We start from the raw sequence: 27,606 nt of genomic DNA, 5'->3' as shown, positions 1-27,606 counted from the left end.
AAATTAAAATAAGCTCAATAAACTCTTGCTTTTTGGTACCAAACTGTATTTATATATTCTTGGTAACTATGAAATATTTTAGAATAGAGCTATTTCTTAAGTGGTTTTGAGTAGTATTGATCGTGAAACTTTTTGAAATTTACATCAGGCCAGTGGTGGCAGAGTCTACATAGAACTATGCTTCGTGGTGTTCTGGGAAAAACCTTCCGACTTGTTGGCTATACTATTCAGTATGGCTGTATAGCCCATTGTGCTTTTGAATACGTTGGTGGTGTTGTAATGGTAAGTTTTTTACATTGAAGAATATTCATTTTAAATATATACTTGTTTTTATTTGGAGGAAAGTATGTTCCCCTTCATTTAAATTGAAGATATTTAATGAATAACTTATCAAAGTTAAAACAAAATCTTTTAAGATGTTAAGATAGAAGAGAGTGTTTGTATGGACACTAATATAAATATAAGAGCCTTTAAATGTGTTCTGTATTCTAACAGGCACATAAGGTCTTCTTACTTGACTAATATTATAATAATAATTGTTACCATTTATTGAATGCTATTAACTGTTTCCAAGATATGTTCAGTGTTGTGTTCTTATTAACTCATTTAGTCTTTACACTTCTTGGTCTATTTAAATTAAATAGGTCACACAAAAAGTAGCAGATAAGGAATTTCAACACGAATTTGTGCAGTTTCCAAAACTCCTACTCAGAACTACTGAAGTTAAGTGTCATTAAAACAAATGATTACTCTGTTAATGTCAATTAGAATGATAAAGCTGTCTCTTCATCCTCTAACAATGCTTGTTCTCAGTATTACATCATCAATCTGTCCAACTGACTGTTCAAATCCTTTGTCATGTAATTGGAAGAATATTTGACTGGCCTGTCAATAGGTTTTTCTTTTGTTGTTGTTGTTGTTATTTTTTTATATTATGTTTGCACCAACAGATTGATAGTCAAAAACCTCAGGTTGAGTTGGAGTTATGTAAATAAATACATTTAACTGAAATTCCTCTCCTTAATTTTTCAAAGTTACCTTGGTTATTCTAGAAGTAGCAAACAAACTTTCATTGTATTCTTTGTTATTTCTGCCTGAGTAGAAAGTTTTGAATCAAAATTTTTATTTACAAAATAAGTAGGGTAGATGGGGACTGTATTTATATTTTAATAACAGTTATTATACATTTCAGATTTGAGACATAAATCAAGATTATTATTTTAAGACATGCAAATATGTATATCTTTAAAATACATCTCATTATGCCAGTATTTTTCAATAGAAAATATAAATTTGTCCATCAGATGAGTAACCTATTCTCTTTGAAGAGGAAGAAGGATATTGATTAATTGAAAATATGATTATATCATTTAATAAATTACCACCATAGTTCCTGGATGATATTTGACAAATAGCAAGAAAGTGAATCATTCATTTATTCATCCAACAAATATGTACTGAGTATCAACTTTATTCTAAACTCTGTTCTTGGCTTTAGTTATGTAGCTGGGAAAATTAGAGCAAGGAACCTGTCCTCATGGAGCTTACATTGTACGGGGTGGCCAAAATTTGGAAACATGGATAATGTTACTTTGTTCATATATTCTAATGTAATATTAAGAAATAAGTTTTAATATATTTGTGTTTCCAGACTTATGGCCATGCTAGAGTTAAACTTATTTGGGAACCACCAACTTACCAATCATCCCCCAATCTTGAAGAACATTTACTTGATTTTCTATCTCTAATAAGCCTGCTTAGATGATTTCTTTCAAATTTAAAGAGGTTTTTAACTCAAATTACAAAATTACTTCTCTTTTTTTAGTGTTCTGGACCATCAATGGAGCCAACAATTCAAAATTCAGATATTGTCTTTGCAGAAAATGTTAGCCGACATTTTTATGGTATCCAAAGGTAAATGTCTGTCATAGATGTATTAAATATACAGTGAGAATACACATACATGTTGTGTTTTTTTCTGTAGTTTCTTAGCTTTATCTATGAAAAAAATCTTTTGTAAATAATGAAACTAATGACCAGGTAAGTGAAACTTTGAGTCAAATATTTTCTTATTTTGAGAAATTTTAATAGATTCATGATTAGTCTCTCTGGTCACTGTGTCTCCTCACATTATTGTCCACAATAGCTAGCAATTCCTTTTATCACATACATGTACGCCTAAGTTTACTTTTTTATTGGGTCTTAAAATGTTTTCATTCAACAACTAAAGACTTGTGAACTTTGTTACATATCAAATAAATGTTCTGGTTAATTATAAAAGCAATTCTGTAGTTCTGTTGATGACAGTCTTATTCTATTTATATAGCCTATAATGATAACTTTTAGATTATATCATTGTATATAGCTGAGAACTAGGAATTTTATCTCTTATTGTTTTCCTGATTAATTATATTAAATTTAATAACTACTTTGCAAATATTATTTGTCATTGAACCTTTTTAAGTCCTAGTATCAAAATTTCCAAACCTTGTAAAAATATTTATTTTAATTCAGTCTAAGAGTATAATTCCTTCTGAATGGATGTCAAATATTAGTAATTTAATGTATTTTCTAAAGCATACCTCTCTGGTTATTTAAGATTTTGATCCACTTATTTTCATTATTCTGAAAATAATAAATTTATTCCACCTTTTTTCTCAGAAAACTACAAACTTGACTCTCAATAGCTGATATTTAGCTATGGTATTATAAGTGGGCTTAGGCATTCCTTTTTCAGTATTCACCTTTGTTATACCCTATTTTGTATTCCTGGAAAAAAATCATCAAAAAAATAGTGTAAAGCTGCCCTTTCCATTTATTGATATTTCACCAGCCCTAGTTTCTGCAGAAGAAACTAACTTTTAGTCAAGCCATTTGATCTGACATGTTTCCTAGGAAATTGTGCAGATATTCTATATATAATAAATTCAAGAAACCCAATAGTAGAAATGAGGTTATAAAATAAAACATATGATAGGCCATATTCTAACTCCTCTTTCTTTTTTACTTATTTAAAAATAAGCTAATATAGTCTTTGCATTATGTGGTGCCTTAGCCTCATTGTAGCATGAAGACAAGTTTTTATTGTATGTTAATGACATGATTTTACTCCTAATCCTTAAGCGTTCTTAATGTAGTGCTGAACTTATTGGCTGAATAGTTTCTGAATGCAAGTGCCTCGATGTTATCTTATTTTTATATACTATTTGTATTCAGATAAGTAATGCAAATATCTGAATTCAGTAAATTACAATTCTTTGAGGGTTTCATTTTTATATTCTATTCATCCAGGGGTTCCATATGTTTCAGGACAGCTCAAAATCTGTCATTCATATAAAACATATCAAAGTAATTTTTAGAGCCAAGGCAATCAGTTGTTAACTTCCACTTTAAAAAATATTGTCCTGTAGAGTAGAGCAAGAGGATTGGTGAGGTAGGAGGGGAGGAAAAGGAAAGGTACTGGGGAATGACAATGATCAAATTATGTTATGTGTATATATGGATATCATATATTGAATCCCACTATTATATGTAATTATAAGGCACAAATAAAAAAAGAACAAAATATTTAATTTCCTGATTCTCTTATTTATAACATAGAACTCTTAAGATTTCACGGGAATTGAGATATCCTTTTGCCTGTTTCAAAAGGTAGAATAGCCTTCTGTTAGGGATGAATAAAAGTCTGCATGTGTCGTATCTAAAGCACATGAATCTCTTCTTCATCATCTGCACAGAAGACTAATACTTAAGATAGTCTTCCTTTACTGCTTATTCTTTCAACAAATAGTAAATAAGCACTTAATTTATAAGATGTGCTGTACATTATAAAAAGTGAAGACGAGTGAGATATTAACATCTTTTCAAAAGCTTGCCATCTAGTAGGATAAAAAGGATAATTAATTAATTAATTGGTACCAGGGATAGAACTCAGGGCCACTTAACCACCAAGCAATATCCCCAGCCCTTTTAGTATTTTATTTTGAGACAGAGTCTTGTAAAGTTGCTTAGGACCTAGCTAAATTGCTGATACTGGTGTTGAACTTGTAATCCTCCTGCCTCAGCCTCTTGAGTCAGTGGAATTCAAGGCATGTGCTACTGCACGAAGCTAAAAAGAATATTTATAACTACAAATGAGAAAAGAAAATTTAATAGTTCTGTTAGGTTGCTTTTAAAACTTTTCTGAGAGCTGAGTCTAAAGGATATGTATTTTGATTAATCTCTACACCCATATCTGCCTAGATTACCAGAAATAAATTCCACATTAACAGTGTTTTTTGTAAAAGCAGATTGACTAGCCAGGCATAATGGCACAGGGATGCTGAGTCAGGGAGATTGTAAGTTTGAGGCTAGCCTTTGTAAATTAGAACTTGTATCAAAATTTCAAAAAACGGTGGGGAGAGGATGTTGTTTAGGAATATAGCTCAGTGGGAGAGTGCCCCTGTGTTTAGTTCTTGGTATTGTAACAAAACAAAAAACAGTTTGAATTATTGAATTATTTCTTTGCCATTTAATTGCACCATTTAATCGTTATCCTGATTATTTTATTAAAGAACTTTAGTTTCATAAAACACACATGGAAAGTTTCTTCCTCCAAAGCTGCCTCAAATCAGTTTTGATTGTGTGTTAAAATTTTTGTAAACTTGTTCATTGAAAGAATTCCATTGACATAGTTCTAGGTGTTTAGAAAGAGTTTATTCTATTTTCCAAAGAAGGCAATATCCATTGCCACCAAATTATAGAATTTATTTTTTTGATAAAATTTTCTTTTAACAATAGCCTCAAAACATGAACATTGTATTATTTCTACATTTTCTGTAAAACTTCTGAGGAAGATGGTGTCTTTTGTTTGGTTATGAATTCCTCTTTGATTTAGTTTTTTGGGAAATGTTTATCTTCCACTAAATTTTCTTTTATGAATTATGATTCCTATGTAATTCATCTTAGTTTTTTAATGACTTGGCTATCAAAATTTTAGAATTCATTGTTATACTTATAATATTAGCAATAATTAGGTTTCTGATTTTACTATAATTTTCCTTTTATTACTATAGCTTTTGTGTGTTAACAAAGTTTACATATTTCTCATTTTATGCAGAAAGAATATTGTGTTCTGTTTGGTTGGGGACATTAGTCCTATGTTCTTTGTCTCCAGTTTTTATTTTTTTTTTTATTTTTGGTACGAGGGATTGAACCCAGGGGTGCTTAACTACTGAGCCACATCCCCAGCCTTTTTATGTATTTTATTTAGAGACAGGGTGTCACTGAGTTGCTTAGGGTCTCCCTAAATTGCTGAGACTGGTTTTGAACTTGTGATCCTCCTGCCTCAGTCTCCTGAGCCACTAGGATTACAGGTGTGTGCCATCACGCCCAATTTTTTTTATGCTTTTTAAGATGTTTATTATTTTGTTACCATGTAGATTATTATTTCTTTCATGAATTATGCTTTCCATGTGATCAGACCTATACTGATTATTTTTACATATGATATTACATTTTTGAAGCATATAGCTGCTCAGCTCTTAGCATTGTATTTGGTTGTGTCTTTTTTTTTTCCTCCCTTCAAATGTAAGTACTTTATACTATATATTGTAAATTATATGGGTTACATAACTTCCATGCTGAGCTCTAGGAAAACATAGATAATGTTTCTACCTTGTCAGTGCTCTGGTATCAGTCAGTGCTGGGAGATAAAATTAATTAGTTTGGTGGTATTTTTATGGAATTATTTTTCCATTGTTTTGGTTCTAAAAATTTGGATACAGAAATAAAACATAGTTGATGTGGTGCAAAAAGGATAATAATTTATAGAAGTTTTTAAAAATGTAGAATCTTCCAAAATTACTAGAAATCACATGAATTTTTCCATTACAATCATTGAATTCTGACTCAAGTCAGTTATAAGGGTTCTCAAAGTTGGTAAATACATGAGAGGGTCAGTAGTAGAGGATAGGGTGTGTCTGTCCTTAAGTTGCCTTATAAAATTATTAAATCAGTACCATGCATGTGTTTGTGCTTAGTATATAATACTGGTATTTCTTTGACCTTTTTTCCCCCCAGAGGTGACATTGTGATTGCAAAAAGCCCGAGTGATCCAAAATCAAATATTTGTAAAAGAGTAATTGGTTTGGAAGGAGACAAAATCCTCACCACTAGTCCATCAGATTTCTTTAAAAGCCATATTTATGTAAGTAATATTTCAATTATGTTATTCATTGGTATCAGAGTTGATTAATATTAACAGAATACAATGAAAAAAGAAAATAGCTTTCATTCATATTTTAAATATAAGAAAAAATGTTGTGTCCAATCAAATTTAAGTATATTAGGAATAATTTGGCCATTGTATTTCATATATTTTAGTTCCTTTTAAAACCCTATATAAATATCTCAGTTATACTTGTTACAAGCAGGATATACCAATGAATGCTAAATTATTGGACAAATATTTGAGGAGAAATAGGATAGTTGCATAGTCTCGAGAGTATCTCTTCTGGGATACTTAGTACTAACTTCCAGGGGGAGAAACCTGTCAGACACCACCTGAGTCAAGTGATCAAGGTTAACTTCACCTACCTCAAAACATATCAACAAAATGTTGTCCCTGAATTGAAATACCAAGAAGGGCATGTGACGTTTGTGATATTCTTACCAAAAAATCAAACAAACAAATCTCAACACCACAGTCAAATCACAAGAAAACCTAAATTGAGGGTCATTCTACAGTATACCTGACAAGTGCTTCTCAAAAAGATCATGGGGCTGAGTTGTGACTCAGTGGTACAGCACATGCCTAGCACATGTGAGGCACTGGATTCATCCTCAGCATCACATAAAAAAATAGATAAATAAAATAAAGGTGTTGCATTCATCTACAACTAAAAAAATGTTTTAAAAAATGTCAAGGTCATAAAAAATAAGTAATGACTAAAGAACTGTCATAGATAGGAGGAGACTTAAAATCAATCTGAATTCCTGGCTTAGAAAGTTTTCTATTGATGAATGAATCAGACATAAGGTTCCTGTGTTCATATATGAATACATGACCAGTCTAACTCCACATCATGTTCAACCACAAGAATGGATCTTAATTAGAATAAGTTATACTCTGTGTATGTGTATCAAAATATATTCTTCTGCCATGTATATCTAAAAAGAACAAATAAAAAACAAATTAATTGGATTAAAAAAAGTTTCCTACTGAGTAATCAGTGGAAAATCTGACTAAATCAAATAAGGTCTGTAGTTTAATTCTTTTAAAGTCTTTTAAAAGTTTTTAGAATATAAGTTGTATATAAGCCACTTGCCTATTCAGTTAAAAAAAAAAGAGTGCAAGAACAACAGAATGAAAGAATGGCAAGCAGATATACTGTGGTAGCTTCTTTTATCACTCTGATGGCTTCTGTGACTGAACTTATAGGAAGAGTGAACTTATAGGAAGAGTGAGACTTTGTTTACTTAGCTTATATTCTGCATACTTTAATAACTATGACTTAATTTTCTCTTTAAATTTTGCATCGGTATAAAATTATTAATACAGCTGTTATGTTAACTAACTTTACTTCTGCTCATCCCTACTGTAGAGAAGTAACTGAAGAGTAAAATTGTATTCAGTGTTAAAAATGTATTTTGAACTATGATAGCCTCTGATTGCCCTTTAAGCTTGATCAGTAAGATAACCTGTTATTTATTATCCATAATAGATGGATGGTATTATGGTATTATGCATATAGTATTATGTAAATATTTTTATGTTATTACCACAATACTAAAATACACAGTAATTGTTAGCTGATGATTATGTTGAAGATGATAGTATTAATATCAGGTGATCTATTTTTCTGCTGTGGCTTTCATCATGAACACTGTATCCTTTTATTTTTCAAAAATGTCACTTTTCTATATGATTTTACCTTCATATAACTATTCTCATAACATAAGATATTCTATTTATTTCTAAGTTGCTTTAGAAATTATGTACTTAAGATGAAAAATAGCTTTTTTATTGGTACATAATTATACATAATTGTAGGATTCATGATGCCACATTCATATATGCATATAGTTTGATCAGTCTCATTCCCTAGTACATTCCCTTTCCATCTTCTTCTCCTTCCTTCATGAGCCTTGGTCTGGTCTACTGATCTCCCTTCTATTATTATTGTTAATTGTTTAATATACCACAATGAATCATTTATTTATATATATATATATATATATGAATGATTATGGTGGATGAAATCTACCAAATTATGCTGTCTATATATAAATACTCCACAGTAAATCATTCATCTATATATGAATGACACAGATATCTAACATGTATACCTAGCATTATTTGGTGGATTTCAATCCCCAGTATTTCCCCATGCCTTCCTATCCTCTATCCCTCTTGATCCTCTCTTCCTTTTCTTTTTGCCTTTTTTTTTAATATCCAGAAATAATTTTGTCCAGACAGAACAAAACAATAAACAATAGCATCATCTATGTACTTAAATACCTTTATTGTTATTTTCTTTGTGAGAGTTAGAAAATGTCAGGACAGAATGGTTTAGATAAAGTCTCTACTAAGGAATGAGAGAAGATTCCCAGAGGACTGTGAGATGTAAATTTTTAAAATATTCTATTTAAGGAAGCTGTTCATCAAGTTTTGTATATGTTTAAAAATGGACAAATTAGAGAACACTGCCATTTTGTTCTAAGTTATTCCATTTACTTTCATTGACATTTATTAGTATATAATACATAATTGAAATAATGTTGGTTAACACTCATTATATATTTACTCTAAACTGTTAAAACTCTTTACAAAGGTTAAATTATTTAATTATTACAACAGCAACCCAATGAGTTAGGTATTAGTATTTGGCTGAAAGGAAAAGTAAACAACAGGTTGGTTAAATAAATCACCCAATTTCAAGCAGTAAGAAGAGTTGGGTTTCAAACACCAGTTGTCTGGCTCCAGAATCTGTACTCCTCACCATGCCATTGCTTCTTCTCCCTGAATATCCTTTATCTAATTATTATTTCTACTCCCATTTCATCAAATTGTACTTCCCTTAAAATATATTTGTTTCTGTTATTTCAAAAACAAAGGAATCTAATTCTGATCAGTACCAGTACTGGTTCTGAAAGAGAAGATTATAATGTTGAAGATGATAGTATTAATGTCAGTTTCACTAGGCTGGGTTATTCAAGCAATAAGAATTGTGTAGCTGTTACAGAACAAATGTCTCTCATTTTATTAATCACTATTAATAAAGGTGATTTATAACAAAAATTCATTTAAGTTCGGAAAACTCTGAAAAGACATCCAAACTATTTGCAGGATCTGTCTCTCTAGAGTGTTCCCTTTTTCAGTTATCACAGAAGCATGCTGGTGCTGTATTTTTTAAAGTGTTTTTTTTTTTCCACCTTATTTTAGGAAAAAAAAATGTTATTTTAAAGATGAAGACACTACTATTTAGATCCTGGTTGAGCTGTATAGTAAAGATGATTAATATGAAATGTGTTTTGAATTCCAGGCCCCCCAAAAAATTATTCTTGTATATAGGTACTTCAGAAAGCAAAACACCAAGATTGTCCTTTGGAGCCTAGACTACAGAGTTTAGCATATGAAAGAAATAGCATTGTTTGTAAGTTGTCAAAAAAGGGTGTAAACAGATCATTGGTTAAGTGGTGTGGAATCATTTCATCATTCCAGAGTTTAAATAGTCTATGCTGCAAGCAACACTTATAAACCAGATTTATTTTTTTACATTAAATATTTAGAGTAGCAGTCTATGATAAGGTGCTAGTTCAGTTGGTTTGGCTTATTTTGATGTTACTAAGATTAATTATTCTCTCTTTGGGTTATGGGCTGAGTAGTGATTACTCAGATGTGAGTTAAATTCATAACTCAAGATAAATAATATAATCAGCTCAAATATCTTGAATATCTTTCTTTTCTATATATGCTACAGGGATTCCTCACCTTGCTTCTAGAAGCCACTACTTTATCAAAAAATGATTTAGGCCAGGCGCAGTAGTGCATGACTTGTAATCCCAGCATTTTGGGAGGCTGAGGCAAGAGGATTACAAGTTTGAAGCCAGCCTCAGTAAGTTAGCAAGGCTATAAGCAAATCAGTGAGATCCTGACTCTAAATAAAATACAAATATAATATCCCACCTCCAGCTGGAGATGTGGCTCAGTAGTTAAGTCCCTCATACTGCACCCCACCCCCTGCCCCAAAAAAATTTAGTGGGAAATTCAGAGCATTGAGCAAATAGGAAATAAAATGAATTGGCATTCTCATACTGGTTTGCTTAGTAGGCAAAAGATAAAGTAAAAACCTGTTTAATTCCCCTAGGGAAGAGAGGGCCAGAATTTAGAAAGTATATAGTAACATTTTATTATAAAGCTAATGGAGAGAAGAAGAACACTTCATAATATTTATAAGGATAATATTTATTGTGTGGTAGAGCTGTGATTTTTAGTTAATTCATAATACAACTGTGGAATACTTAGGTATTTTGAAATATAGTAAATCCCTGTCAGCAAATATACTGTAAATTCTCCCCTCTAATCAAGCAAACATGCTAGATACCACATCCTCCTATATGATGAAACGGATGTATATATTTACTCATCCCACTCTTAAGCTTTATATACGCTCTTAAACTCATACTAGTTATATTTTGGTCCTCATCACTTTGAATAGTTCTTAGTAAAGTCTCCAATGACTTCTTCATTATCTGTCTAGTGAGCAAATTTTATTCCTTATCTTACTATCTAGTTAGCATTTGAAATCGTTCTTCTTGAAACCTGGTGTTATGATTTGGATATGAGGTGTCCCCTAAAAGCTCACATGTGAGATAATGCAAGAAAATTCAGAGGAGAAATGATTGGGTTGTGAGAGTCTTAACTGGAGGCAGCTGGTGGTGTGGCTATAGAAAATGGTTATTTAGGGGCATGGCTATGGGATATATATTTTGTATCTGGACAGTGGAGTCTCTCTATTTGCTTCCTGATGATGTGAACTGCTTCTCTGCCACGCTCTTCTGCTATGATGTTCTGTCTCACCTTGAGCTCCAAGGAATGAAGCTGGCTTTCTATGGACTAAGACTCTGAAACATTGAGCCCTAAAATAAACTTTTCCTTCTCTACAGTTGTTCTGGCCAGATCTTTTAGTCACAGCAGCAAAAAAAGCTGACTAAAACATCTGGTTTCACTTAGTTTTGGAGTACTTCTCTAGGTTTTCTTACTGTATATCGAACTGCTTCTTCTGAGTTTCCTTTGTTGATTCTTCCCCAGATCCCCAAATTGGAATGACCTCCAAGTGACTAAGGGAGTAACTAAGGTTTAATATTTTAAACTTCTTCTCTTGTTTATATACATTTACACTTTAGGTGACCTCATTTTGTCTCATGGTTTTAAGTATCATCTAACTTACTCTCAAATTTATCTCAACTACAGCCTCTTCCCTGAATTCAAGAAGCATGTATCTAATTTTTTAAATATTTCTACTTTAGTGGATAACAGTCATCTCTAACTTCCCATGGTCGTCTCTAACTTAACACGGTCATCTCAAAATTAGAATGTCTAAAACAAAATTCTGATTTTTCTCTTCCACACAGATTCCTTCCATATACTTCCCAATTTAACAATCTTCTGGTTGTGCAGGCCTTACAGCTTGGACTTGATTCTTTTTCTCTTTTACCATCCACCAAATGCATTTGATAATCATGTCTTTACCTTCTAAATATAATCAGATTCTGACTATGTCTTGTCATGGTCACTGCTGATATCCTGGTAGAAGACCAACTCATCTCTTTTTTTTATTGCAATAATAATTTATAATAATAATAAATAATAATAATTTCTGACTGCTCTCTTTGCTAATCCCCTTCCCATTTTCCTGCTCTCTGCTCCTACTATTATTAATTGATGTGATCCTTTTTAATGCTGAGGCTTTTTAAGAGCCGTTTTGTCACTCTTATGTTCAAAGATCCATGTGGTTCTGGTTCCCCTTTCACTTGTAATAAAAAATGTTGGTCTTCCAACAATTAAAAATGTTGTATTCCTCCTGCTGCCTTTCTTGCAATCTAAAGTTTTACTGAAACATAGTTATGTTCATTCACTTACTTATTGTTTGTGTCTGAGTTGAGTAGTTGTGACAAAAATTATACGGTCCACAAGGCTTGGAGTACTTACGTCTGGTTCTTTACAGAAAAAAAAAAAAATTGCTAACCTCTGCTCTAGAATATAAGGTTCTTAATAATAGGGACTTGTTTTGATTTTAGCTGAGTCCCCAGCCTGTAAATCATGATTTTGCATCTGTTATTTTAAAAATACTTGAAGGGTAAAAAAAAATGTATATATGAATAGGGTCTGTGTTTTGTTTTAGTTTCTATTCTACTTCAGTTTCTTCTTGAAGACTTGCTTCTGAGCACATGAATGGTATTGTGACTTTTCAGAAAGATAGCTGTACCTGTAGCTCACCATATCATATGCTACTGCTGATTTGGCTCACCTGCGGTTATTCTAGTCTTCATAGAAGACTTGAAATTTCAGAGACTTCCAGGGACAAAGCTACCTGATTACCTGACATAATGGCAGATGAAAATCAAAGCAAATATTGAAAATGTCTCAAAAAAACAGAGTGTACTAGAAGAACAAAGAACTGATCAACTGTTTATTTCCCTAAGCAATTCCTATCTGGACTTTTTTTATTAAGCAGACTAAAATTCATCTTACTATGAATTGACTTTGGGTACTGAACTTATTCTAAAATACATTTTCTTAAAGGATGGTGGGATTGAGCTATGCTGGGCCTATCTTAGTCTCATTTTGGGGAATGTTCCGTGCTCTAGAAATGTTTTGGTGGTTTTGCTATGATGAAGGCTAAGTTGCTTTTGTAACATTCAGTGATTACACTCATTAGGTTGTGTGATAATGACAGTTTTCTGTATTTCCGTAGAAATGCATGTGCCTTTGAACTTATTTAACTACTATACTATTTTATTCTTTTGAACTTTTAATGAATTGATAGATAAATGGTGGATAGAGTTGTTACTAAAGTTTGTAAACTTCTTTAAGTATACACTTTGGCTTTCCAGTGTCTAATCATTGAAAAATTAAGAATATTTTTTTAATTCTTTCAAACATAACTTTATTTACTGAATTTTAGTTTCTCAAACAAAACTAACTTGTACTGAAAATGGATATATTAATAAAATGTGATTATGGCCATCTTACTATATTCCTATGATTACTGCATAGAGATCTTTTGGTGTTGTTAAAAGAACATGTCAGAAAAATTATGATTTCACATTTACTCTAAAACTTTCAGAAGTATCAGGTTATTTAAGGCTTTTTGGTCATCCCTGATACCACAGATTTCAGTGTTATACAGAAAAATGAGTGTTCATCAAATGATAGTCTACAACCAGGCTGGAGTGATGGTAGGTGAACAGGAAATATAGTATCTTTCTTTGTGAATTATAGATTACATTAACAACAATATCATTATTCTTATTGACAGAAATGTAAGAAATAGAGACAATTTTTACATTTCAGAAAGAACTGGTTAAATGTTCTCAAGATGTACTAAAGATATAATGTTGTTAAAAGTTGGAACTTGGAAATGCAATAATATGGCGATAATAAGGCTGTTTTACAGTATATTAGAAAATATTTAAATAAAATTGATTGACAATCTGAAAAACAATATCACTAATTAGACAGCATTAGAAAATGGTCACTCTATAGCTAACACTAATAGTCCTTTAAGGTGTACTGTGTATTTAGGATACAGTTCAAATCCCTGAATAGCCTAATGCTATTTTTCTGTTTGTTTAAGTGTCATTTACCTTAACTAAAAGTCACAACCATCTGGTCTTCTATTACCACTTGTATTATAAACAGAAAAAGTACTTATGTGTTAGGGAGAGGAATCATCAGATTTGAAAGGGCTTATTATAAGCTGCTGATACACTAAATCCTTATGTCATTTAAGTAGAAGAACTGCCTAATAATGTCACTTATTACAACTAGGATATCTAAACAAGGGACTAGCTTTTTGCAAACTGGAGATAAAAACCTGTGCTGCATATCCATTTCTCAGCAACAGCTCCTAGGATAATCAATCGCAGCATACTGCTAATGCCTTGATTGTAGCTGATGTAGAGGAAATATGTTTACTCTTTTGCTAAAGTGAAGTTCACAGCGGAGATGACATGACTTTTTCATCCTATAGCTAACACAATTCTGAAGATAAATTTGACTTATTGTTTACTAATCTGAGGTGTTTTCATTAAGATATTAACACTAAGAATGTTCTTTGAGGCCCCTACATTCAAACATTTTTTGATGTGTTCTTAGAACATTTTCATAATAATTTGAGGTTTCTTTAATAATATGTAGTTTATAGAATTTTGAAGTACTATTTTATTTTTGTATGTTTGAAAATATGTATATGTACATATGAAGAACAACATTTCTACTAGGAGAGTAGCAAATTACCTGAAATTAATGTTTCACCTACAAATATTTTAACCAAAGGTGGAAAGTCAGAGCAACAGGTGCAAATCTAGGGAGGCAGAATGCAGTTCTGCAAAATATATATATATTTATTTTTATTTTAACTTATGTGAGACCCCTTTATTTTAAGTTTGGCTAAAACTAATTGAGAGAAATGAAGAAAGACTAAAATTGTAACACTGTGTTTAATATAGGCATCTGACCTGACTCCAAACTCCATTAGTAGTAAAGAGAATACATTCCAGGTGTCATGTGGCTTCCTAATCTGATATTATCATCTTTACTAGGTCTGCTGGAGAAGCTGCTGTTGACTAGGTGGAAGATGTTCAAATGTCTTGAAATAAGCAACTAAATTAAATTCTGTGTTATCATGTTTGTTAATTAAAATTTGATAAAATTAACTGTAGTTTCCATGACCTGTTCAGTTTTAGCTCATAAAACTATTCTTGCTTTACCAAGCCCATCTTTCCCATAAAATAAGAATAGAAAAGAAGTCTTCATATTTTTTTAAAAGCAGGTATGCTTGTTATAAAACTGTTGCAGATATTAACTAGCAAGAAATCACTGGCATTACAAGTCATTTACTGCCAACCCAGAGATTATTTTCCTTCTGGGTTAGGATTTTCTTAAGTACTTTAAGAGATGGTACCAATCACTTCATATGGCACAACTACTGCTTGCATCCCCACCAAACACACATGCAGAACCAACAGGGAAAGGAGACTAAGCAATATTTAAGGATATACAACTATAGATGTGAATAATTTAAAGTTCTGATATGTAATTTGAAATTTTCACCTACTTCATACCTGTACATTATGTGTATAAACTTCTAAATTCATAAGTATTTAAGAAATCTGTGTTGTCTGAAGAGACTTGAAATTTGACCAGACTCCCCTATTTTAAAAAAAATCAAAATAAGTCTAGGGACATTGACTGATAAGGACTTCTGGCCCCTAACCAGTTCCAATATTGAGGCATCTTCCTTAATAAGGCCACGTTAGGAGCAGCCAGACCACTGGACTTGTGAGAGGAGGGTAACAGGGAGGGATAGGAAAAAATACTTAAATGGCCTTCAAGAGACTATAGGAATAGGCCACATTTGCCAGACATTAACATCTCAACTTTTTAAAAATTTATATGTGTATTCATTAATTCCAAAACATTTATTAAGCATGTACTTGAGGGTCAGCATGTGAGGTTCTTTCCCTCAGTAATGTCCAACAGAATTTTTTGAAATAATGAAGATATTCTGTATCTGCAGTGTACAGTAATGGTAGCCACTAGGCACATATTGCTCTTGGCCCGTACTGTGGATGAGGAACTGAATTCTCAACTTTTTATATAATTCTAAAATATAAAAAGTCACAGGTTTGACTATTGCCACTGTATTGGACAGTACAATTTTAGAAGTTCACAGTCAATTTGCAAGAGCAAGGAATTACAATATGGTATAATTGTATTGTGTATAGAGAGCTATGATAAACACCAGGATGTTTTTCCAGAGTGGAGTTAGGTAAAATCATTCCAAACAAGGGAGGTGAAATCTGAATTAAAGCGTAAAGAATAAGTAGAGTTAGCTAAAGCAAGCAGCATATTTCTGAAGACCTAAAAGTGAGAATGTAGTGATCTACTTTGGGGACCTGCCAAATATAAGCTCCTATGTGTGGAACATGTTTTGGATGGAGTGGACAGCAAAAGAGATAAAAAATATAAGGTAAACACAGTTGCTTGTATGGCTCAAGCAGGGGGAGAATATGATCAGGCATAGTTTTTAAGTGATCACTGTGATATTAATGTAGATCAATAGAGGATGGCTTGCAGTAGAAGACCCTGGAGGCAGGCAGCCCAGTTAATAGGCTGTGAATGATGCATAACTGAGATAATAACATCATGAATAGAAGGAAGTAGGAAGATTACAGGAAAGATTAAAGAACTCTCTAGATGAGATTGGTTGCTGGAAGAAAGGGATACTGGAAGGGCTTAAAGATGACACCCACATTATTAGCTTTAGCAACAGAGGGAGGTGGTTCAATAGGAGAGGGAAAATTTAGGAAATGAAAAGAAGATACATTCAATTTTGGAAAAGTTAGAACTCCTAAAAGCATAAGCTAGATTGTATTTTAATTAAATTATTTGAGTAAGTGGCAAAAAACATTGTCTTCCCAAAATGATACCTGGATGCTTTGCTATTCCTTTCTTGATGTCTGTAATTTGGTTTTATGATCCCACAGTCAAAACAATGTTTTGATGCTTTCAGCCCAAGGACATCAATCATAGTTTTTTAAAATTTTCATCTACTCTCTTTGTGCATCATCACAAAAAATGTCGTCTGTCATTCACCTGTTTAATTTGCAATTTTGTATTCACAAAGCTCCATTTCATCCTAAATAATTTGCAGGAATTGGAGCATTGGAGTTTTGTTTTGATGAATAAAACACATGTAGAAATATCAAAGAAATACATACAAAAATGCCTTTTTTTAAAAAAAATGTATCCATAACATCAAGTACAAAAAGCCCTACCTACTTAATTGTAATCATTTCCTTTTTTGGAGTATAGACTTTTTTTTTTATTGGTGACCTATTTCTAATACTGTTTCAGACATAAATCTGTTTTCTAATCACTTTATATTGAGCAGTTACACAAAGGGACAATAAGAGATTGAAAAGAACTATAGAGATTAATCCATAGCAATAAATCTGTATAGGGATGGTTTCAAACTTTGGGAAGAGTTATGCCAAATGTCAGAAAGAAACTTTAGGTACAGATATATCAGTACATATTTTTATAGTACGCATTTCATTTACCTACTATTTTGGATTATTTATTTTAATCAAGTGTCATGAACATTTATTTCTTAAACAGAAAATATTTTCTAATCCAATGTTTTTGAGTCAACATATATATAAAGTTATATTTACACTTAATACAGCCTTTCCAAAAAGTTAAAATGAGGTACTTTTCTAATATGATTTGGAAACTATTAGCATAAAAGTGACTCAAAGTCAGAGACATGAAAATTGCCTATGAATCTTCACACAAAACAATTATTACCAGATAACCAGAAAATTATATCTAACAACTTAGATCCTAACATGAAAGATCCTACTTACTTAGGTATTTTAATAGTATTTAATTACATTATAGGAATTTGTAGTTAAGGTGTAAGACATTTTTTTCCCACTTAAAATAATAAGAAAAATACTCCCATTAGTGTGATGCTGGAAAAAGTATATTTTATATTAAATATCTGTTAATCCTCTATTTACATCTTTAAAATTTGCCATTTACATGATTATATCAATTGTACCAGAGTTTCTCAATACTTACTTTTTTTCTCCACCTCCTTCTCCTTGTAAGTTTCCAAATAAGAGAGAAAGCCTGTGATAGTTGAATTTCTCTACCTATTTACATTGCTTAACATAAAGTCTTCCAATTCCATTTGTTTTCCCATAAATTATAGAATTTCTTTCTTCTTTATGACTGCATAATATTTCATTATGTACATATACCTCATTTAAAAAATTCATTCACCTGACTATAAGCACTTGGGAAGACTCTTGGCTTTGTGTAAATAAAGCCACAATAAAAATTGGTATGAAGGTAACTCTACTTTATAAAACTTCCTTTCATTCAGATATATGCTAAAGAGTAGTACAGCTGGATCATTTGGCATTGAACTATTTTTTTGAGAACCAGATGTCATTTTTCATGAGAGCCAAACTTATTATTTTAATACTTACCACTATGTTTAACTATACTCTGAAATACCCTGTGTTGCATTTAGACTTATCTTTTGTAATGAGACCAAGGGTATTTCAAGCTATATTAAAATGAAAATGCAGACTTAGACTGAGAGTATAAAACACTTCTAAGTACTAATCCCAAAACAGAGCAGGCATCATTGTATTTAAAAATAGAACAAAAGTAAGAAGGTAAACATCATTGTTTAAGAAGGGGATTTCAGAATTATATGGCTTCCATACCAACCCTCTTCCCCTTCTTCCACCTCCTTGCTGAAATTGGTAAATGTTTCTGAAGCTGATACTTCATAAGGAAGGGCCTAAGCATTCTATATTTAAGAAACATTGACAATGATGCCTGTTAAAAGAATAAAAATGTCTTTACTATCAACCTTGGATAGTCTGATCTTAAAGACTGAATTTCATTAAATCAATTTCCATAATAGGCACTTATTCACAATTGATGCATATTTTTAATTACTCTAGATTCTGTTCAAAGACTTGGCTAGAACCAGAGCTACATGATTAAATACAGTATAAAAGAAAATAACCAAAAACATAAAATAAAATTGCAAAGCACAGTTCAATTTTCAGAGAATGGGTAGATTGCTTAGGAAATAGGAAAAAAGCAAGACTAGCAGGCCTCATTCACACCAGCAGCTGGGATAACTGCTAGTATGAGCTCTTACTGACTACCCAAGAGATGCCGAGAGACCGATGTGTTACTTCATTTGGTTTTCACGATAATCTGTAAGATATTTTTCTTACTTGTATAGATGAGGTTTAAATGGGTATTAAACTAGTAGGTTGGAGAGGTGCATTTGGAACTTGGGACTGTGATTCTGTGGACTGTATTTTTAACCATTATCTTAACCCATCATAGATCAGTACTCTGGCTGGATGGAAGTACTGAGTACTTAAAGGGGATAAGATGAAGGAGCTTAGTTTGTTAAAGCAGTGCGAATAAGCAAGTCAAGTCTTAAAATTTAAGCTTTAAACTTAATAATGAAAGAGAACTTTTACTAAAGTATATCCCCCAATCATAGTCTAGATCTGTAGTTGTAGCCCAACAAAACTTTTGTGTAAATTCCTCTGTGGTCATGACTGATTTTGAAACTAAGGTGACACCATTTTTAAATAGATAAGGGGAATAACAGTCTGCAAGAATGACATGAGTAGGATCACATTATCAGACAGAATTCAAAAGGGAATAAAAACAAGCAGGACTGCATAGGAATAGTACCCACTGAAATGTTCAATTTATTAACTATTCCATACCTGGTCCTTAAAAATGTAATATTTTAGTCATGTGTCAAGCATATGGAAACACTTCTATCAGGTCTCCAAATATACCACTGCCTCAATTAACTGAGACAGAATAGATAAGAAGTACTAGTAATAAGAGTGTCAATGAAAATATAATATGTAGTGAAACTTGTCCTTGAGTTTACTTTCAGAGATTCCTGTAACTGACACTTGAGACACTCTCATTTTTTAAAACTAAATTTTAATAATGTTTTCTAAGCTTTGTATTCTAAAAAGTTCTTCTAATTTACTGCCTCCAGGGATTTAGTTCTTCTCTTTTTTATGTGTTTTTGTTTACAAGCTTTTGCTCTTATTGGAAGGGTAAACTCTAAAAATTATTTATGGGTGTTTCTAATTTCACTGTTACCCAAGTCAAATACTAAACTTAAAGCAATCCCTTTAGAATAGTTTGATTAATAAACTACTTCATTTTCCAAATACTAATCCATGTGCATGGGGTCTTACCATGGTCACATTTTAGTTATATATGTCATGATTAAACAGAATATGCATTAGCTTATTACTATAGTGGAATAGTAATTTTACTTAATACTACATACTTGGAAAATAGTAAGATAAAAAATTATATGGGTATTAATTGTTAGAATACAGTAACATCTTATGAACGTACATTCTTCATACAGATATTTTCCTCAGGCAAGGAAATTGTATATTGTATATTTCAGATCATTTCTTTATACACAAAATCTTTAAAATATGTGTATAAAATGAAATACTTTTGACTGAGGTGTCATTGATAGATCACTTCCATTTGTTTTTGCCGAAAAGCAGCAGCAAGGCTTTATCTGAACACTTTCATGAATGTGTATGCCTGTTTTTCCTATGCATTACAGGAAAAGGAAAAACTAATCATGTAAAAAAGGATTCTGAAAAGTTTTTCTTGTATGATTTGTGTTTCCTTCATGGACTACCTTTCCCTTTTCTTCTGCAGTCGGTTTAAGAGTCAGATACAGCCAGTGCACATCTACCTTTGCTGGTTATAAATTGTAAAATATTTGGCAAATAAAGGGTTGATTAAAAACCAGTCTTTCCTTAGGATTTTATGTGTTTTGAAATACTTGAAAGGTCAAATACACAAATATCTTACATTTAGTCAGAACTTTTTCTTAATTAGGTGCTTTTTGGTTAATCAAATAAATGAATTTGATTCTAGTTTAGCAAATGTGTTATTTGATATTGTGGACACTTTCATCAGATTTCACTTGAATCAAGAAAGGTAACACCTGTGGGTTTCCTCACAAAAGACTCTTTTGTTAAATGGACTCCCGCAGGCCATGAGGCAATTACATTTGTTGCTTGTACTTTAAAAAGAGGCACTTTAGACTTCAGTAAACATAGCTGAGAACTAGAAGCTGGATTCTTTTGTCCAGTCCTAAGATTACGTTTTATCATAGGTCAGGAAGTAAACCTCTGACACAGAAATGGAAAAATCGAATCATTTAGGTGTTTAATGTTTTAAATTTTAGTTCTAAAGTTAGCTATATCTGAGACAACAGGAAAATTCAGATTTAAGCAAAAGTGAAAACAATTTCTCTGGCATTCATTGAAAACATTCATATATTCTTATTCAGACTTATGCATTTATTCAAAATGACATAGTAGATTTATAAGTTGTAAATAACAATTTTTGATAAGTAACATGAACAAAAGACACAGAATTAGGAATTTCCCTTTTGAGCCCTTTGCAAAACATGTATTTATTGTAGTGCATTTTAGCCTAGTTACAGCTTTTTAAAAAGAACATTTTAATGTACCATCCTAATCTGTTCAAATTTTATTATAATATTGCTATGCAGTTCTCCTTTATTTTCTTATCTAGCTTGAATTTCAACTTAATCTAACAGACAAGCTGGAAGGGAAAAGTTTTCTTTTGTTCCTGGCATTACTTTATATAAGTCACCAGTTTTGCACTTCAGACTTAAGCCAAAATCTTTTTTTTGTTTTGTGTTTGAAAAATTGAGTTCTCTACTAGACTGATATTTTAGAGATTTAGTGAAGATATTGCTAACTGTAGTCATGCACTTTTTCTTTACTAAGAAGCAAAGCCTAGTATATGGATGGATTGGAAATTAGGTCACTCTCTTTCCATACTACCAGAAAGTGAAAAGAAAGAAAATTCCATAAAGTTCCTCCTAGCTTTCTATTACATTATGATGAGAAATATTTCTGTGTCCCTTTTTAAAAAAAAAACAAGTATCATTGAAAAGGTTAAGCATTTTAAGATACACATGTTCGTATCTGTGTGTTTTGTTTGTATGTATACACTTTAAATTGTACAAATATGTACTATATCATAAAAATGTAAATTTTGTAACATAAATTATTTTTATCTTTATACCCAATGTCTTTCAACTTAATTGACTGCATCATAGACATATTTTCATATATTTGATTTTGTTTTTTAATCACTGTCTGTTGTATCAATGAACTACATTCAACTTCTGCCTAATGAAGAACATTTATACTATTGCTATATTGAGGTGTAGACAGTACTATAATGAATTTGCTTCTTAGTACACAGTTGCATACTGAGTTTGGCATATTTTTTCTGGACATTTTGGTAGGGAAAGGTAAGACAAAACCTGTAGGAAGTAGAAATGCCAAAGCACATTTCACATCAAAAAGTTTAGTCTTCAGCAAAATGATTTTCTTTTACATATTATAAAGTAAGCTTTTTTTTTTTTTTTTTTTAAAGGCTTTAAAAATTAAGTAATTTAAACACCTGCTTGTGGCAATGACAGACTAGCTGGTGATGAACTTGCCCTCCTGCTCCATAGAAAACTGGACCATGTCTTTGGAACAAATATTTCCCATACATTGCACAGTAGGTAGTATGATGCTGTGATCCCTGAGAGAAAAAGATGAAGTACACATAAACTTGCCCCAACTTCTATCTGAAAGTAGTTTTCCAATCACAGTGCAAGCAGAGGAAATTAAGTCAAAGCACACATTTAATTGTTCAGTTGAGGAGACAGATAATGAGGACCAGGGATCCTTAAGTGGTTAAAATTTATGGATCAGACTACCAGGGCTGATCAGAGCTACAAAAAAATCTCCACAGCTCTACACTGATATTCCATGGTTTGGGGCTGAATACTAAATTGTACTTGCCTGTGATAAAATTTGAGACCACCAACCTATAAACCTTCCCAGAACTCACACAGGCCTGAAATATATTTGAGGTCTCACCAGCTATTGATTGCTGATAGGTAAGAATTCAGTAAAGACCCTAGAAGGATGATTCCTTAATAGTACAGCTAAATGAGACACAATCTAACAAACTTAAAAATCAGGGTTGAGGGGACCATAAGACAACAAAATCCACTCAACTAGTGAATGTTTAGCTAAATCACAAATTACTATGTGAAGAAACAGGAAAATGCAACTCATATCCAGAAGTAAATCAATTAAATAGACCCATAAATGACAGAGATGATGGAATTAGCAGATAAGCATTGTAAAACACCAGTTCTAAAACTTTCAAGGATATAGAGGAAAAAGGTGAAACAATGAGGAAAGATGGTAATTATAAGATAGAACCAAATGAAATTTTTGCAGCTTGAGAATATATTATTAGATGGTTTTACAGCAGATTAGAAACTGCAAAAGAAAAGATATTTGAATTTGAAGATAGCAATGAAAATTATACAAACTGAAGGAAGGAAAGTGTATAGGGAAAAAATGAATAGCCTAGGTAACTCATAAGATAGTTTTAAAACAGATGAACAAATATGTTGTAGAAATTCTAAGGTAGTGGGTGAAAACAAGGTAATCTATATTTTCCCCACACATTTGAACAAAACTATAAACTAGGAATCAAAGAAGTTTAAAGCCAGGCACAGTGGTACACTCCTCTATCCCAGCTCCTGGGAGGCTGAAACAGGAGGATCACAAGTTTGGGACCAAACCTGGGCAATCTCAAAACTAAAAGGGCCAGGGATGTAGCTTAGTGGCATTGGCCTAGCATGTGCAAGGCCCTGGATTTAATCTTCAGTGAAAGGTTAGGATGGAGGGAAGAAGGGAAAACAAGTTCAGGTAAAAATATATACAAAAAAAAAAAAAAAATCAAACCAGGAACATCATGATCAAATTGCAGAGAGGGGCAGGGGCACAAAGACTTGAGAACAAGGAATTGATGCATGGGAGAAAATAACTTTCAATCTAGAATTCTATATCCCGTGAAAATATCTCTGAAAAATAGGATGAAGGAAAGGTATTTTCACAGAAAAATTCCAGAGAATTTTTAAGGCATGTAAGAAATTCATTGCCAGCAGATAGCTGTACATTATAAGAAATGTTAAAGGTTGTTCCTCAAACTGAAAGGCAATGATAGGAGATGGAAGTTTCAAGTCATAACAGAATAGAGAACACCAGAAATACTAATGCTAAATGTCTGTTAAATATAAGTTTTTATTTCTTACTATGCTAGGGTTGAACCCTGGTCCTTGCATATGCTAGGCAAGTGTTCTACCTACTGAGCCACATTGCTGGCCCTTTCGTTTTGTTTTCATATGAACTTAATGCTTGGCTAGTTAGATCTCATCACACTGAAATCATATGCAACTTTTTTTGTGTGTGTGTGTGGTGCTGGATATAAAACCTCGGGGTCTTGTGTAACTGCTCTAATTACTAAGCCATATCCCGGCCTGTTTTGTCTCTAAAATTCTTTAAATACTGTTTTAAACAAACAACAGTGATAATTTATTGTGGGACTTGTAACATGGGTAGAAGCAAAAATGTTTGGCAAGTAGAGCGCAAACACCAGGGGATATAGATAGGGATGAAATTATAGTCATTGCTATTGTCCATAGGGGATTGGTTCTAGAACCTCCCACAGACATGAAAATCTTTGGATGGTCTTTGTGAAATACAGTGTTGTGTCTGCATATAAATAACCTACATGTTTTCTTCCTTAAACTCTAAGTGATTCCTACATTATGATACCTATTATTTAAGTGCAATGTCAATAGTTATGCTGTATTGCTTAGGGAATGACAAGGAAAAAAATCAGTATATGTTTGGTATAGATGCAAATTTTTTTTCCAAAATATTTTCAACCTCCAATTGGTTGAATCCACATATGCAGAACTCTGGATACAGAGGACCAACTGTATATTGTAAAATCCTTATATCTTACATGAAGTAATACGATATGTGAAGGTAATGACACCTCATGTGAAAGTGGACTGTGATTAAAGATTTGTACTGTTCTAAACCCTAGAGCAGTAACTTCAGAAATAAGATGCATATTCTGCCAACAGAAGAAATAAAATGGAATTCAAAATATACCCAATCAAAAAGAAAGAATGAGATTAGGAACAAAAATCAGATGCAATGGATACCTCACAAAATAGAGCTTATATGTATACATAAAACTAAAACTAAATCTTATAGAAGATATGTAGTGTATTCACAAATTGGGAGCAAGTAAAGATTTCTTAGGACACCAAAATATGGAAGATAATAGGAAAAAGATTATGAATTGGCCCTCAGAAACATTAAAAACGTTTATTTATCAAAAAAGTCATTTAAGGTGCTAGGGTTACAGCTAAGTGATAGAGCACTTGCCTAGCATGTGTGAAGCACTGGGTTCAATCCTGAGCACTATGTAAAAATAAATAAAATAAAGGTACTGTGTCCAGCTATAACAAAAAAGTCATTTAAGAAATAAATCCGGACTGGGAGAAAATATTTGCAATTACTGTCCTAGGACTTGTATCCATGGTTTTATAAGGAACTCTTACAACAAGATGATAAATAACTCACTTTTAAAATGGCCAAAATATTTTAATGCACTTTACATTTGATGCACTAATAAGCATAAAAAAGTGCTTATCAGAGAAGTGCAAATTAATACCACAAGTAATACCCTTTGCCTACTAGAATAGCAAAAAAAAATTTTAAATCACCACAGAGATGCAACAGGAATACAGCCAAACATTGCTTTAGGGAATATAAAATAATATGATTTTGGAAAAGTTTCATAGTTTCTTTTAAGGTAAAATTTATATATGCTAATAACCCAGAAATTATACCCCTATTTACTGAAAATAGACTTGTATGTGCATGTTCATAGGGCTTTATTTATAACAACCCCCAATTACAAACAACCCAAACAACCACCAACAACATTGCAGTTTGCAGTGCAGTACTATTCAACTGTAAAAAAGAGCCAATGACAGACACATTCAGACTGGATTAATCATAAAATCTTGCCGAGTGAAAGAAGTCTGACACAAAATATATACTTGGCAAGTCCATTTAATGGAATTCAGAAACATGCAAACTAGTCTCTAATATCAAAGAAGTCTAGTTGTCTGAGCCTGGGTGTGGAGTTGGGAAGCTAATTACAAAGGAACAGAAGGAAACATTTTGATATAATAGAAATATTCTGTATCTTCTTCCCAATGAGGTGGTAGTTACCTGGGTGTGTACATATTGTATTCAAATTTAAAATGGGGTGGTGTGCATTTTACTGTATATAAAAGTGTACTTGTGTGAAATTGACTTTTAAAGTGAAAGCATACACTCTTCTCCCTAGTGCCCAAAAGTTATATATTTCAAAAGTAGGATGATTTCAAACATGATGAATTTGCTACAGTAGACCATAATTGAAAAATCAGCGAAAGTGACTACTTTGATTTTTAAAGATCTGCATTTGGTTGTTTTCCTATTTAAAGAGAAGTGTGTTTTTTTGTGTGTGATTTTTTTTACTTTTTACTTTTAAATTTTAATTTGCTATATATGACAGCAGAATGCATTATAATTCATATTGCACATATAGAGCACAATTTTTCATATCTCTGGTTGTACACAAAGTAGAGTCACACCATTCGTGAGTATAAAATCATGGCATTTGCTGGTAAATGGATGGTTGGAGAATATAATGCTAAGTGAAGTTAGCCAGTCCCTCCAAAATGCAATATCTTTTATCAAAACCAATTGAAATAGTGAAAATAAATGGAGTTGGAGAATATAATGCTAAGTGAAGTTAGCCAGTCCTAAAAAACCAAATACCAAATGTTTTCTCTGATTTAAAGATCGTGATTCATAATGTGATTGGGGTGGGGGTATGGGAGAATTAGATGAACTCTAGATAGGGCAAAGGGGAGGCGGTATGGGGGTAGTAAAGAGAAATTCTTGTTAGATGAAAGGTAATATCAGTGATCAGCTTGTTTTCTTGTTCTTGGTTTTACTTAACATGAAGTGTTAAGTCCATGAGATGTATCATTCCTTTACTATAAATGGAGGCATGGTGTTGGGAGTACCATGTATGAGCTTCAGAGGAGCAGATATATCATGTCACATATTTGAACCTATTTCTTCTATAAAACATCAGTAACAGCATTTCACAGGATCCAATAAAATTAACTAAAAAATCCACATGTGGATGCTGATTTTACTCCTCCTCCCCTTGGTACCAACCCTGGCAATTAAGGACTAGATATAGAGAATGTGGGTCACTTTCCTCCCCAAGGTTCCTGGTGATAAGTTCTGGGCTTCTTTCAGAAGATTCCTGTATTATTAATCTTACTGAGATACTTCAGTATTTTATTTCAGTAATTTAAAAGAAACTTACCATATCTTGGGTTTTATGCATGGTAGGCAAGTGCTTTACTACTGAGCTACATTCCAGTCCCTTACATCAACAAAAATTTAAAATATTCTAAACCATATACAACATGTCTATCAGGATACATTCCAAAAGGATATTTAAATATAAAAAATGAACCATGAAAATCTTTCTAACTATGATTCAAAATCCAGAAGTCATAAAAGCAAAGATTAATAAGACAAATGACAAACTGGGAATAAGTATTTGTCATTTTTATCTCAAAGGGCTAATCTTCATAATATTTTAAGAGCTCCTTTGAAAGTAGGAAAGAGATCATCAACCCAATAGACAGAGGGCAGAAGACATGCAAAGAGAGATCATAGAAAAGGAATTCTGTATATGGCTTTTAAACACATGAAGAGATTCAGCCTCATTCATAATAAGACAAAAGCAAATGA

At 32.2% G+C, this 27,606-nt stretch overlaps 1 protein-coding gene across 11 annotated transcripts in view; it reads left to right on the top strand.

The window, feature by feature from the left end:
- Immp1l (inner mitochondrial membrane peptidase subunit 1) overlaps positions 1-27,606 on the top strand; it is a 76,844-nt gene that overhangs the window by 45,879 nt on the left and 3,359 nt on the right. For all 11 annotated transcript variants that reach the window (XM_076847013.2, XM_076847005.2, XM_076847004.2 and 8 more), the window contains 3 exons: positions 149-282; positions 1,826-1,914; positions 6,061-6,187. In XM_076847013.2, coding sequence (XP_076703128.1) covers positions 178-282; positions 1,826-1,914; positions 6,061-6,187 — 321 coding nt within the window. In that variant the 5' untranslated portion in view covers positions 149-177. The remainder of the gene's footprint in view (positions 1-148; positions 283-1,825; positions 1,915-6,060; positions 6,188-27,606) is intronic.

The sequence above is a fragment of the Callospermophilus lateralis genome, chromosome 2 (genome assembly GCF_048772815.1).
Source record: "Callospermophilus lateralis isolate mCalLat2 chromosome 2, mCalLat2.hap1, whole genome shotgun sequence".
Taxonomy (NCBI): Eukaryota; Metazoa; Chordata; class Mammalia; order Rodentia; family Sciuridae; genus Callospermophilus; species Callospermophilus lateralis.
Note: the sequence above shows the minus strand (reverse complement) of the source record. Positions and strands in the feature narration are given on the sequence as shown.